Raw genomic sequence first — 13,394 nt, 5'->3', positions numbered from 1 at the left:
TATACTTGAATGCTTCATCTAGTACCGTGTGATGGGCAGTGTATCGGTAGTTGGAATGTGTGTGTGTGTAGTCTGTGTCTGATCTTCTCCATCAGCTGACTGAGCAACTCTGACAGCTTCCATATCTCAGAGCAGGATCTTTCTTTCTCCATCCATCACTCCATCATCACGCCTGTCATCCGCATTGCATCTGTCCTGCTGTCACGACCTCTAGCGCATCTGTTCATCACACTCTCATCCACATTCTTCCAGATGTACACTGCGCTTTTCCTCTCCTCTAATGCTGCAGCCCTCCATGACTCAGAGAATATCTGTGTTTTTTTTTTTTATTCTGGTGGAGAAATAAAAACATTCAGCTTTATCTGGACTGTGAAACAAGACCAGCTCTCTGACTGATCTCTATTATTCTCAATACAGAAATCCTCCATTAAGCCAAAATTCAGGCCTAAACACTGTTTTTTCTTATGTGTCTGTCATATTTCAGATTTAGAGCTTTTTGGGATTTTCATATTTTTTTTTTAAATTGTTATTGTTAGTTTGTTAGCTTAATCGTTCGTTAGTTAGTTAGTTAGTTAGTTAGTTAGTTAGTTAGTTAGAGTTAGCAGCTCTACACAAGACGTTTGGCCAGGGGAGAAATATATCTATAGAAATAACGTTGAATTGAATTAGTTTTATTTAATTTAATTTTGTGTAATTATTTCATGTAATTATAATTATTATGTTATGTGTGTTACTTTACTATTTACTATTTTATTTATATTTAAATTTATTAAATTCTTTATGTAAAGAAAACTATTTGTGTCTGTAGATTTTTAATTACATTACATATTTCATAGGGCCATTTTCTTAATTATTTTTCTTCTGCACTTAACCATATCAAATATTATGATCATTTACACTACCTGACAAAAGTCTTGTCGTCGATCTCAGTTGTAAGGGTAACAAATAATAACTTCTAGTTGACGATTTGTAAAAGTGACAGAAGGTAGATTTTTTCATATGAATCATCTCTTGAACTGCATCCCAATCATCACAAATACTCCAGAAGACCTACTGGAACCCAAGATTATCACCCAAGAAATCAGTCAAGTTTGGTGAAGGAAAAGTCATGGTTTGGGTTACATTCAGTAATGGGGCGTGCTAGAGATCTGTGGATGGCAACATCAACAGCCTGAGGTATCAATACATTTGTGCTGCCCATTACATTAAAAACCATAGGAGAGGGCAAATTATTCAGCAGGAGCGCTCCTTCTCATACTGTACTTCAGCCTCTACATCAAAGTTCCTAAAAGCAAAGAAGGTCAAGGTGCTCCAGGATTGGCCAGCCTAGTCACCAGACATGAACATTATTAAGCATGTCTGTGGTAAGATGGAGGAGGCATTGAAGATGAATCCAAAGAATCTTGATAAACTCTGGGAGTCCTGCAAGAACGCTTTCTTTGCCATTCCAGATGACTTTATTAATAAGTTATTTGAGTCATTGCAGAGATGTACAGGTATGGATGCAGTCCTCCAAGCTCAAGGGAGTCATACACAATATTAATTCTTTTTCCACTGCACCATGACTTTATATTCTATACTGTACATTGTTTCTGTTAAGTGTCAAGACTTTTGTCTAAGTAAAGTCAGACCTTACTGCCCTGATTAAATCATTAAAAATCAAGGTATGATCATATTTTATTTTGGTAAAGTAAGTGTAATCTAGAGGCATTTGCCTTTTACATAAGCCACTTCTGATACCAAATGATCAACTAGAATTCAAGATATTACTTGTTGTTCCTAGAATTTGGATTGGTGACAAGACTTTTGTCAGGTAGTGTCCAAAAATTGACCTTTTCACTTATGTCACATTAAATAAGGGAGTTTTGAAAAGCATTCCGGTTTTTTAATGCTTCAATGGGGCTTTTGATTATTATAGCTTGAAGTCAAAACCTAAAAAAGTTTTTGAAGTTTTAGTTGAAGTTTTCAGTTATGCACCCATATTGAAAGTAAAACATGTAATGGACCGGTTCATGACGTGTTGTAATGGAAGAAGCGGCAGCTCGTTTTTTTTCCCAAATTGTGTCATTGGTTGTCTGAATAGAGGCAGAATGATGAATGAGAGAAAGAAAGGAGCAGAGTTTAAGGCTGATAAAATGAATGGAGATGTCAGGAGAAGACCAGAAGAGTAGATCTTAATAAGGAAAGTATATTAAGAAAATAAATTATAGAGTAAATTTGCATTTTACACTAAACTGATTATTTTGATGTATTTGATTTGCAAAAAACTAGCACTATTAATCAGTGGCGGCCCCGGAAAATTTTCTTAGGGGTGGCCAGAAGAGGCCAGACCAAATCTTGGGTTGGCACATAAAAAAATGTATTCAGTGTAATGATATATTTTTGTTTCTAGTAAATGAAATAATGTGGATTTTATTTCATTTAATTAATTACTCTTGAAATATTGCAGTTTATTCCTTGAAATATGAAGTACATGTGCAAACCAAATAAAAATCAATATTAGTTTAAAAACACTTTTGACATAAATATATAAATATCTTTTCAGTTATTTTTCACATACTTTTATTGTACAGCGAACAGTATATGCCATGTCTAAAATTAATGAAGATTAATGAATTAATTAATAAAACAAACAAATACAACTGTAACACACAATAATAACTGTATACACACACTCACTGTACACTCTCAGAAATAAAGGTACGCGAGCTGTCACTCGGGTGGTACCTTTTCAAAAGGTACAAAGTTGTACTTGAAGGGTACAATATTAGTACCTCAAGTGTACATTCTAGTACCTAAACATTTTAAGAGGAACACTTTTGTACTTTGATGGTACTAATATGTACCTTTGAGGTATTAATATGGACCTTTTAGGTACAAATTTGTACCTTTTGAAAAGGTACCACCCCAGTGACAGCTCGTGTACCTTTGATTTCTGAGAGTGTACAGTGAGTGTGTGTATACAGTTATTATGCACAGGCCCTAATAATATTATTTATCCATATTTCATTTTGAGCCACAATATTATTAATACAGCTTCTTCTATTGATGTACCTTAAGGTAAATAATAAATTGCCATTGCTGTCTTTTGAAGGTGTGTGCATGCTGTTTACGGCGAACGAGAAGGGGGAGGGGCAGTGAATCAGCTACGTCAGTGGCACCAATTAATCAACAATAATTTAGTGGCTGCTATTTATTTATTTATTGAAATATTGTAAGTTTATAAAAGGACATTAAAATTAATAATATCAACAGCAAAATCATACTGGGGTGGTCACAGGCGTGGCCAGAGTTTACACAGGGGTGGCCATGGGGGCACCCCTGCTGTTAATATATGGATGCAGTTGTTTGTTTGTATGTGAATCAGACTTCACTTTGTTTTTACTGTATTGTTTTTATTGTAGTTGCTGTTTTTTTTCTATTTCAGTTAGTGATTATTTACGATTGTCATTTTTTTTCACTGGAGAATAGCTCAGATGATATTATTAATTTGTCGTTACATTTATCTTCTTTCATTTAAATATTAATTAATGTTCATTTATAGCAATAAACACACACTTACTGGTCACTTTATTAGGTACACCTATCCAACTGTTCACTAACGGAAATTTCTAATCAGCCTAGCACATGGCTGCAACTCAATGCCTTTAGCCATGTAGACATGGTCAAGATGATCTGCTGCAGTTTAAACCGAGCATCAGAATGGGGATGAAAGGTGATTTAGGTGACTTTGAACGTGACATGGTTGTTGGTGCCAGACAGATTGGTCTGAATATTTCAGAAACTGTTGATCTACTGGGATTTCAATGCACAACCATCTCTAGGGTGTACAGAGAATGATCCGAAAAAAAAAGAAAATGTCTAGTGAGCAGCAGTTCTGTGAGCGCAAAGGTCTTGCTAATGCCAGTGGTCAGAGGAGAATGGCCAGACTGGTTTGAACTGATAGAAAGGCAACAGTAACTCAAATAATCACACGTTACAACTGAGGCATGCAGAAGAGCATCTCTGAACACACAACACATCCAACCTTGCAGCGGATGAGCTACAGCAGCAGAAGACCACCATCATCAGCTGACAAATCTGCAGCAACTGCATGATGCTATCATGTCAATATGGACCAAAATCTCTGAGGAATATTTCCTGTTCTGTGTTGAATCAGTGCGACGAAGATTAAGGCAGTTCTGAAGCAAAGACGGGTCCAACTCGGCACTAGTTAGGTGTACCTAATAATGTGGCCAGTGAGTATATATAGGAGCCGTAGTTTGTTAGTAATTTTTCGTATAAATTAAAAGTTGCATTGAAAACTAGCTAAATCAAGATGAGCTTGTATATAGTGGCTAAATAAAATAGCTAGAATTTATTATTGGCATTTAAGTAAGGACATACTGTAGCTCGACAAAACTATTAGAAAGCCATGTATAATATTCATAATTTATCAGGTGTAAATGTTTTATCACGATGAAATGATATTTATTTGATTGAACACCTTCACAAATTCTCCCAAGTGACGACAATATAGGCAAGTTTTTAAATGCCTGTATGTATCTGCTAACAGCTACTTGTGACAACTTTTTGAATTACATAATACAAGTTAATGATAACTAGTTGGGTTTTTAATTCAATCTTGTTTGTTCTTCAACAGCAACAAAAAATGGCAGCCTGTTATCAGTGTAAAACTAGTGCCAAGTTGTGGTAACAACATCAAACTATATGTTCTTCTTGATCCAGTCAGAAGCTGAAGTGTTGTGCATCCATGTTGTAACCCAAAGACTGTGTGAATCTCTTCAACAACTCTTCCTCCATAATTCAAGCGCACAGCATCCAGAGCAGATTGAAAGTCCATCAAATCTGTCCATAAAACTCATTCTTGCTGGTTTTACAAGCCATTAATTTTACATCCCGATCTTCATCTGCTGTTCACTGTGTGGCCGTAGGAGATTTTCTGCTCCATTAGATTCCCCACTCTGACTTATTCTTCAGCGTTCACTCCCTCTTTTTTGAGTAGTTCCTATCATTGATTCTTGATGGCGTCTGAAGTACTTTCCTCATTACAATGCTTTTCTCATTGCTTGTCCTGTTCGAGCCAATATAACCGAAAAGGATGATAATACTGGTAGTGCGACGGGGAGTCCCCCTCATCCTGTTGTGGGTAAATTGGAATAGGGCACTAAAACACCTGGATGTGTTGAGATAATGAGTTCGGTAATGGTTTTGACATTTCCGGGAGCTCAGATTCCCCAGCAGGAACGTGAGAGAGGGAGATGCTGAGGTGATTATGGGCCAATCGGCGGAGGGCTGCTACAGAAAGGAGCCTTTTAGTATTCATAAGAAAAAAACTAGACATCTAAAGCGCATTCATATATTCATGGCACTCCTACTCGTGTTTTAATCTGGAGTACAGACACCGACAAAACAGCACTAAAAGCACCCATTCTGTAGGGCCGTAATGCATGAGTATGGTAATCATTCAGTAGCATGGTATTGATGCATTGCTTTTTTGTGTGGAGCATAAAAGAGGACCCACACGCTAATGCAACTTGTTATTGGCAAAATCCATCCATTCTCATCAAGTTTCTAGTTTCTAGGAAAATAAAAGTTAAAAGGAAGAGCTGTTTTTAAGGAGTGTTTTTTTTTTTTCACAAAAATTGCATGTTTTTTTTTCTATAATTATTCACCCTTGTGTTTCTTAAAACTCCTTTTAATGCAAATCCTGACTGTTTGCATTAAAAAAAACAAATGAGTTACTCTTTCATATTAATTTATTAACATTACATTTAAATTTGCAATATGGTGGTAAAACTAGGCACTGGAGTCCAATATTTATTTATTTATTTTTTTTGACTTAAGGCACACTCATGTTGGCAGATTGATGACCCCATCTAGGGCTGCACGATATTGAAAAAATCTGATAATGCGATATTTTAATTATCTGCGATATACAGCTAGATCTATAAATATTTGGACATCGACACAATTCTAACATTTTTGGCTCTATACACCAAAACAATGTATTTGATATGAAACGAACAAGATGTGCTTTAACTGCAGACTGTCAGCTTTAATTTGAGGGTATTTACATCCAAATCAGGTGAACGCTGTAGGAATTACAACAGTTTGCGTATGTGCCTCCCACTTGTTAAGGGCCCAAAAGTAATTGGACAGAATAATTATCATAAATCAAACTTTCAATTTTTAGTACTTAACTGCAAATCCTTTGCAGTCAATTACAGCTTGAAGTCTGGAATGCATAGACATCACCAGACGCTGGGTTTCATTCCTGGTGGTCTACAGCAATTGTCTTCAGTTCCTGCTTGTTGTTGGGGCATTTTCCCTTGAGTTTTGTCTTCAGGAAGTGAAATGCATGCTCAATCGGATTCAGTTCAGGTGATTGACTTGACCATTGCATAACATTCCACTTCTTTCCCTTTTTGTTTGATAAATATGTACACAATAAATTTTTTGACACCATCAAACAATTTTTTGGACCCAAATATTTTACACCCACTTGAATGCTCAGTCACAGCCTTTAAAAACACATGCTAATGATAAACTTTTACTCTATTTTGGTTAAACTTAGCAGTGACTCTACAAATCAGACGTGCTTCTATTCAGAATCAACATTGCAGATCTTGTGGTGTGATTATTTTGGATTAGCACATGGCAATATCGATGCTGAAACTATATATTGTGCAGCCCTAACAACATAAATGATCGAGCCTTATACTGTTAGATGATCAGCTAATGTTTGTGCAAAGGTGTAAATTAACATATTAAAAATACTCAGATTACTGTACTTGAGTAGTTTTCAGTAGATTTCTCAGAAATTGTAATTTACCAAGTAGTTTTAAAAATGTATACTTTTACTTGAGTACATTTTTAGTGCTATATTGGTATTTTTACTCCATCATTTTCCACCAACCTGCAGTCACAACTTTATTTTTTCTTATGTATGGGCATTGCCTAAGTAGAAAAACCAGTCCTGTGATTCCAGTCCAATCTAATCACATTTAGAAAGTACAGTTTAGATCGGTCCCAAAAAATTAAACCCGACCCAAGCCAAGCCTGTGCACCTTGTGTCCAAGCCCGACCCGGTCTGACACATTAACTGTAATGATGAGCCCAAGCCTGATTTAAACCTGACTATTTTTAATACGTGGGCCATTATAACCGCTGTTCTCAACTACAATTCTGAATTGTTTGAACTATAGAAATTAGTTTAGATTTATCTTAATGAATAATGCTACAAGGACGTAAACTGTTTTTTTCAGAATGAATCTTAACAAAAGAGGACATTGAAGGGTGACTATCATCCTTTCTGCTATGGCAAGCTTGCTTCATCTGTCTGTTCATCATGGAAGACCCCATTTTTTGCTATCACCTCTTTCACACCGCATGCGCAAGCAGAGCGCGAGCAGAATAGAGCTTTAATACTGCACGCAGAAGCAGTGCATCAGTGTGAGGTGTGAGAAGAGCTGAAGCAGCAGTGCCGCAATCATTTCGGCTCTGGGGCCATTTTTGCCACTGCTCACACTTAATTAAACTGACTCTGCATTGATAATGGCCAAAGACTCATTAAATGAAAAGTAGCAGTTTTACCCAATAAATGCATTCATGGGATCCACTCATTTTTATGCACTGTTTATTCTCTACATATGCGGGTCGGATAAAGTCTGGGCTTGGGCTCGGGCAGAGAATCTAAACTCTAAAAGAAAGTAAATCACGTCATACTGCACAACCTTGAATCATGGGTGCTTTATAAGGGCAGCAAACCATTTGAAAGCATTAAAAGTATCTAAGATGTCCAATCTTTATACACAACGACCCAGAGACTGTTTAGACCTATCATTTGATGAGAATGATGTTTACTGTATGATAACTGAAATCGCCAATTGGCCTGAAACAATCCAACCAACAAACCACCTCTGTTTACGTTTGTCATATTTGTATTGTTTGCTAATTAAAAAAAAAACACATTGTGAATCTGCATCTTATTTCAGAGGCTGATAATGTCCTCCAGAGGTCACTTTTTCAGCTGTTCTCACGAACATTGAAGAAAGCTTCAAGACTGAAATGAAATATGCTGTTTTACCCAAAGGCAACCCAGGGTGGTGAAATATAACTGGGGTAAACTGGTAGTAGGAGACATGGGATGCACTTTTTCAAAGGAGAAAAACTGAGTGTAGAAAAAACAAATGTTCACTTATGTTTCTTAAATATCTGCATATCTATAAAGATATTTTTATGCTTTAAAAGAATCAGAAGCACCTTACAGCCTTTTTAACAGTTTTAAGTCATGGATTATTTGATTATTTATTTTAAAAAAGGATAAATTATTTTTACTATTTAACTTGAATGCATTAAATGGATCAAAAGCAACAAACATTTCAACAAGTTCATTTGCAAATAAGAAATGAAATGGATCAATGCACAATAAAAGGATACAGATTATGAAATTTCATAAAACAGAGTTATATTTCCAAAAAGTCTGTTCCTTTCATCCACCTGTTCAAATCTAGTTGTAGGAAATAAAGGATGCTTTTGAAGGAGCTTGCCAATTGAAGCAGTCTATTCAATCTGGCCTTCAAGGGGTGCAGCCTTTGAATTGGGATGCAGCCACTACATTCGAATCGCATAGAACGCAAAGATCTGTCCATTAAATAAGAAGTATATCTGAGTTCATCGTTTTGGAAAAACAATAATTGAGAAATACTTGATGAACTAGGCCCTCGTGGAATCTGTGCATGCATAAATCTCCATATTTTTGAGCCCATCAAGTCATTGATCATTTACTTATGCATATATTTATTCAGTGGATGTATTACTGTATATGAGAGAACAGCTGTAGCTTTTGTTTACCAAGCAAGTTGTTCTAATTGAATTTTGATTGTATTTTTATGTTTTTTATGTTTGCATGTCTCTAAGTTTTTACAGCTCCTACATTGTAAAAAAAATCTTTGTAAATAGCATATTGTATTTGATGATTCTTATAATTATTTTTTTTACTTATTTATGCTTTTGAATTGCATTGTGCAATATCTTAATATTTCCTCCAAAAACTTTTGATATTGAAATGTTTGAAAAGTGACTTGTTGACATTTTTTAATAGTTATAAGTTATATATTGCCTGTGCTTTTACAGACTTGATTCTCTCTATATTATTTCTTTAAAAATATCTGGTCTCAGTTTACTAAAATGCCAATAAAAGTCCCTTTGTTAAACTGCACAGTTGAATTTTCAATAACAAAAGTCGACAGAGCAGAGATCAAACTCCCATAATACCATTTACAACCGTGAATTAGCAGAAAACTCCATGTGAACCACAAAATACAAAACCTGTTAATTAACGGATATTTCAAAATCAAATATACTCAAAATCATTCCACATAAATCCACATTTTTATTTATTAATTTCATTTATGTATTTTTGTATGTACAGAAATAGCAAAAAAAAGTCTGCAGATTCTGTCTGGCCAATGGACATTTTATTACCCCATGAGGCAGAAGAGGCATTATACGATGGAAAGCAGTAACACATGTTTTAGTATCTCATCTCACATGTTTTAGCATTTCATTCACACTACCCAGATTCATACTATACAGAACATAATTTTTTACAGTCAGGAAGTTAGTTAAACTTAAAATTTCTCAAGTAGTATGCAATTGTGGATCTGTTTTCAGTGTTCGCAGACTCACATTCACATTTTACTCATTTTTTTCATTAATTTTCCTTCAGCTCCTGTACCTGAGAGTGAACATGAACACTGGGATAACATGCAAACTCCACACTGAAATACCAACTTGTCCAGCCGACACTCGCACCAGTGACTTCTTTGCTGTGAGGCGACAGTGCTAACCACTGAGCCACCATGCTGCCTTTACTGATTCATCCTAGAATATTTTTGTTTATGTTGTGCAAACTGGAGATACACAGAGTCATTGCAAATGTGGCTACAGAGTGAATAGGCTTATACACAGATATAAGCTGATGCAATCATCAAACAAGGACAGCATATGTATCAAAACTGCCTACTGTTACTGAATGAAATGTTGAGCTCAAAAAGAGGAATGTAACTGTGGGCAATGGATATCATCTACTCAATCTATGTTTTAATAAGTTGGATAAAAGTGTAACTTGTTTGTGGTGGTGGTTCTCATTTTAACAAGATAACCTTTATGTTGATATTTTACATGTTTAAATATTTATACAACATAAGATTCAAGGAACTGTAAAAAAAATAGTAAAAGTCATCCAATATGCTGGTGCATTTTGAAAGGAATTTAATTTGTTCACTATTGAAACTAATCGGTTTTCCTTTAATCTTCCCCAGTACGTTGAGGCCATCAGCAGTAAACAGAGTGAGCTGGATACCTTCATTGCAGAGGGCTACAAAACAGCACTTTCAGAGGAACGTAGGAGATACTGTTTCCTGGTGGATCGCCAATGTGCTGTAGCCAAGAACAGCAGCGCCTACCATGGCAAGGTGAGACCCAGATGCTTTTTTTTTCCTTCACCGTAAAATATAGACAGCATCGCCAGCCATGTACTTTCACAGTCTCTCCTGTTATGTGGCTTGAAGACAGCAGCAGTTGCCATGGCAATCCCCAAAGATCACCCCTCACAACCATCTCCATTGGGCACAGTTTGTTTGTGCTTATTGCGAAGATGAGATTTATTCTCCCCTGTAATTGTCTGTGTTCCAAGAGTGCTGTGAAGTAATGCACACCATTTCTGACATATCAATTATCCGTAATGATGGAGCCACTTCCTTACGGTAAAACCACGTTATTGTAACTCCAGATTGTGGGAAGAGCAGTTATTAACATCTGCAGGTGGTCCCATCCCGTATGCAGTCTACTTAAATTCACCTTTTTACATCTGGTTACTTGTGTGCGTGTGCAGATGTACTTAGTTTACTGTACGAGGACACAAAATCGTGTAATGACATGGAAACAACCGTTTTAAGGTGGTTTATGAGGACATATATTGTGTCCTCATAAGTTAAAACACTTGAAAATCGTATTTAACCAGGCTTTAGAGAATCCAACTTTGTCACATGTTTACTGTGAGGGTTTGTTTTAAGGGTAGGGCTGGGGTAAAGCAATATAGCAAGCAGTTTTTACAGTAAAAAGTGCATTATGCCTATGCAGAGTCCTTGTAAACCATCAATATAAGTGTGTGTGTGTGGTGGAGAGATGTTTGCACATGGCTATTTTGTGTATTATATCATTGTGTAACTTGCTAAACTGTAAACCCTGATCGTGGACTAGACGTGTGTTGTGCTGTCGTCTTCTGGGAGCGTAGTTGAAGCTGTAGGGAGGGGCTGAGAGAAGCCTTGCATTTTCAAGAACATCCTGTCCAGTAGCTAATCAGCACGGAGGCGTGTGTGGGAAGAGTTCAGAAAGGGCGCGCTGAAGAGGGAGAGCGAGCGAGTGTGGTAGAATCAGGAGCCGTGAGTGTGTTGTGCGCGTGAGTCACCAGGAGTGGGCGGTAGGACGGAGACGAAGGCCCCTCACCCACACTGCAGAGCGCTGTACTGTAAGTGGTCCGAGATCTGAGAGACCTGTTAGCACTTGCTCAGAATCATCAACAGTCAACTACTATCACCATTAGCATTTCAGGCCCACTTGAAATCAGGTTGGGGATGGCTTAAAGTCATGCTCTGAGGCACCATTTACAATGGTGCAGTTTCAATTTTAAAAATCTAGTTTAGTTACAGTTGTCTGGTGTCAATTCATCTAAAAAAATGGAGCATTTCAAAACCAAGTTTTAGTTTGGAAAATCCAGTGTTCTATTTTAATATATATTTCTGGATGGACTGAAACGCAAACTTATATATATGTTTTTCCACCTGACTAGTCTTCTGGATTATCTGTTGCACAGCATCACTGCCAATTACTTTGGCTAATGTTTGGCACAGTAGATAACCATCCTTCCACAACTCAGCACTGAGAGTACAACCACCAGTGCTGGGAAATACCCAGAAAACCCACACACTCTGGAGAATTTCTCAAACACAAATGAAAAACGCTAGTCTGGACAAGAAGTGATTCCATTGTAAAATGCAGTTGAAAAAAAATGCATGAGAATGCATTACGTGTCTCCCCACCTCACAGGGCCATCTTATAGCTTTTAGTCTGATTTTGGTTTCCTTAAAGCCATTTCTACCCCCTTTATGTGTATTCCCTAATCATGAAATTAATAGTAGATTTTAAAAAATGTTGTTGGATAGCACTTTTAAAAGGAACAGAGTTGCATCAAATGGCTTTACACGAAAACACAGTACATATAATCAATTATAAAAGCACTCATTATATGAGAAAAGAAAGGAAAAAGAGAAAAACATGTACAAAGTTAAAGCTGATCGTAATCAAAATTCAACAAGAACAATAAGGTTCGAGAGCAGTTTTAAAACTGTCCAGTAAAAGATCAAATCTCATAGTCACAGACAAACTATGCCATAGTTTGGGAGCTGCAGCTGAAAAAGCTTGACCAACCTTAGTTTACCAGTGACGATGTGGGACAGAAAGAAGATGCTGATTACTTCAAAGTGATCTTTGGAGCATGTAAGGAATCGGGCCTCTAATAGTTTTGGTGCAAGTCCAGATAAAGCCTTTAAATTAAATTCTAAAGCCAATGTGAAGATGCTAAAATTGGAGAAATATATATATATATATATATATATATATATATATATTTATTTTTTATTTTTTCTCCGTTAAGAAGCCTCACTACAGCGTTATAAATACATAGTTGTTTGAGGCAGGCCACAGTAAATGGAATTACAGTAAGTTACGCATGATGTTATAAAAGCATGGGTTTGAGTCTCCAAACATCTGTGGGGCTGAAACTGTTTCAATTAAGCAATTGATCTTAGGTGGAAGAAACTATTCTTTACCACTGTGATAATTTGTTTCTCGAAATTGAGAAACAAATCAAATGCTATCCTGAGATTTATTACATGTGTTTGAACCCTAGCAGAGAGATGCCTGAAATTAATGATACATATGGACCTAGAGTTGCATAAAATCATAAATTTCACTTTTGTTCTCATTTAGTTGCAAAAATGGTAGTACGTAAAGTGGGGTGTCTGTATTATCTTTTAGTTTAAGAGGTAGAGGTTGGGTAATAATATTACTAAAGCAATTATGTAAGGCCATGTTTACTGCAGTGTTTCAACCCAGCAGGCACAGAATATTAAAATGACGTCAGACTGACCCCAACGTCGTGGGACGTTGCATTTGGTCAGAAATAAAAATCGGGTTAACATCAGAACCCAACGTCAGGCCCATGTCAATGTCCAACATAGGACAGACATTGTATTTTGGTCACTTTACAACGCAACCTAAAAACAGCCAAATATCAACGTCTAATGATGCTAAAGCCTGATGTTGTG

General features: G+C 36.5%; 1 protein-coding gene across 5 annotated transcripts in view; it reads left to right on the top strand.

The window, feature by feature from the left end:
- The window catches only part of baiap2a (BAR/IMD domain containing adaptor protein 2a), a 259,055-nt gene that overhangs the window by 221,212 nt on the left and 24,449 nt on the right, over positions 1-13,394 (top strand). For all 5 annotated transcript variants that reach the window (XM_056454140.1, XM_056454135.1, XM_056454138.1 and 2 more), the window contains one exon: positions 10,329-10,481. In XM_056454140.1, the coding sequence (XP_056310115.1) occupies positions 10,329-10,481 (153 nt within the window). The remainder of the gene's footprint in view (positions 1-10,328; positions 10,482-13,394) is intronic.

This window comes from Danio aesculapii, chromosome 3, assembly GCF_903798145.1.
Source record: "Danio aesculapii chromosome 3, fDanAes4.1, whole genome shotgun sequence".
NCBI classification, from domain to species: Eukaryota; Metazoa; Chordata; class Actinopteri; order Cypriniformes; family Danionidae; genus Danio; species Danio aesculapii.
This window is presented reverse-complemented; position numbering and strand designations above follow the sequence as displayed.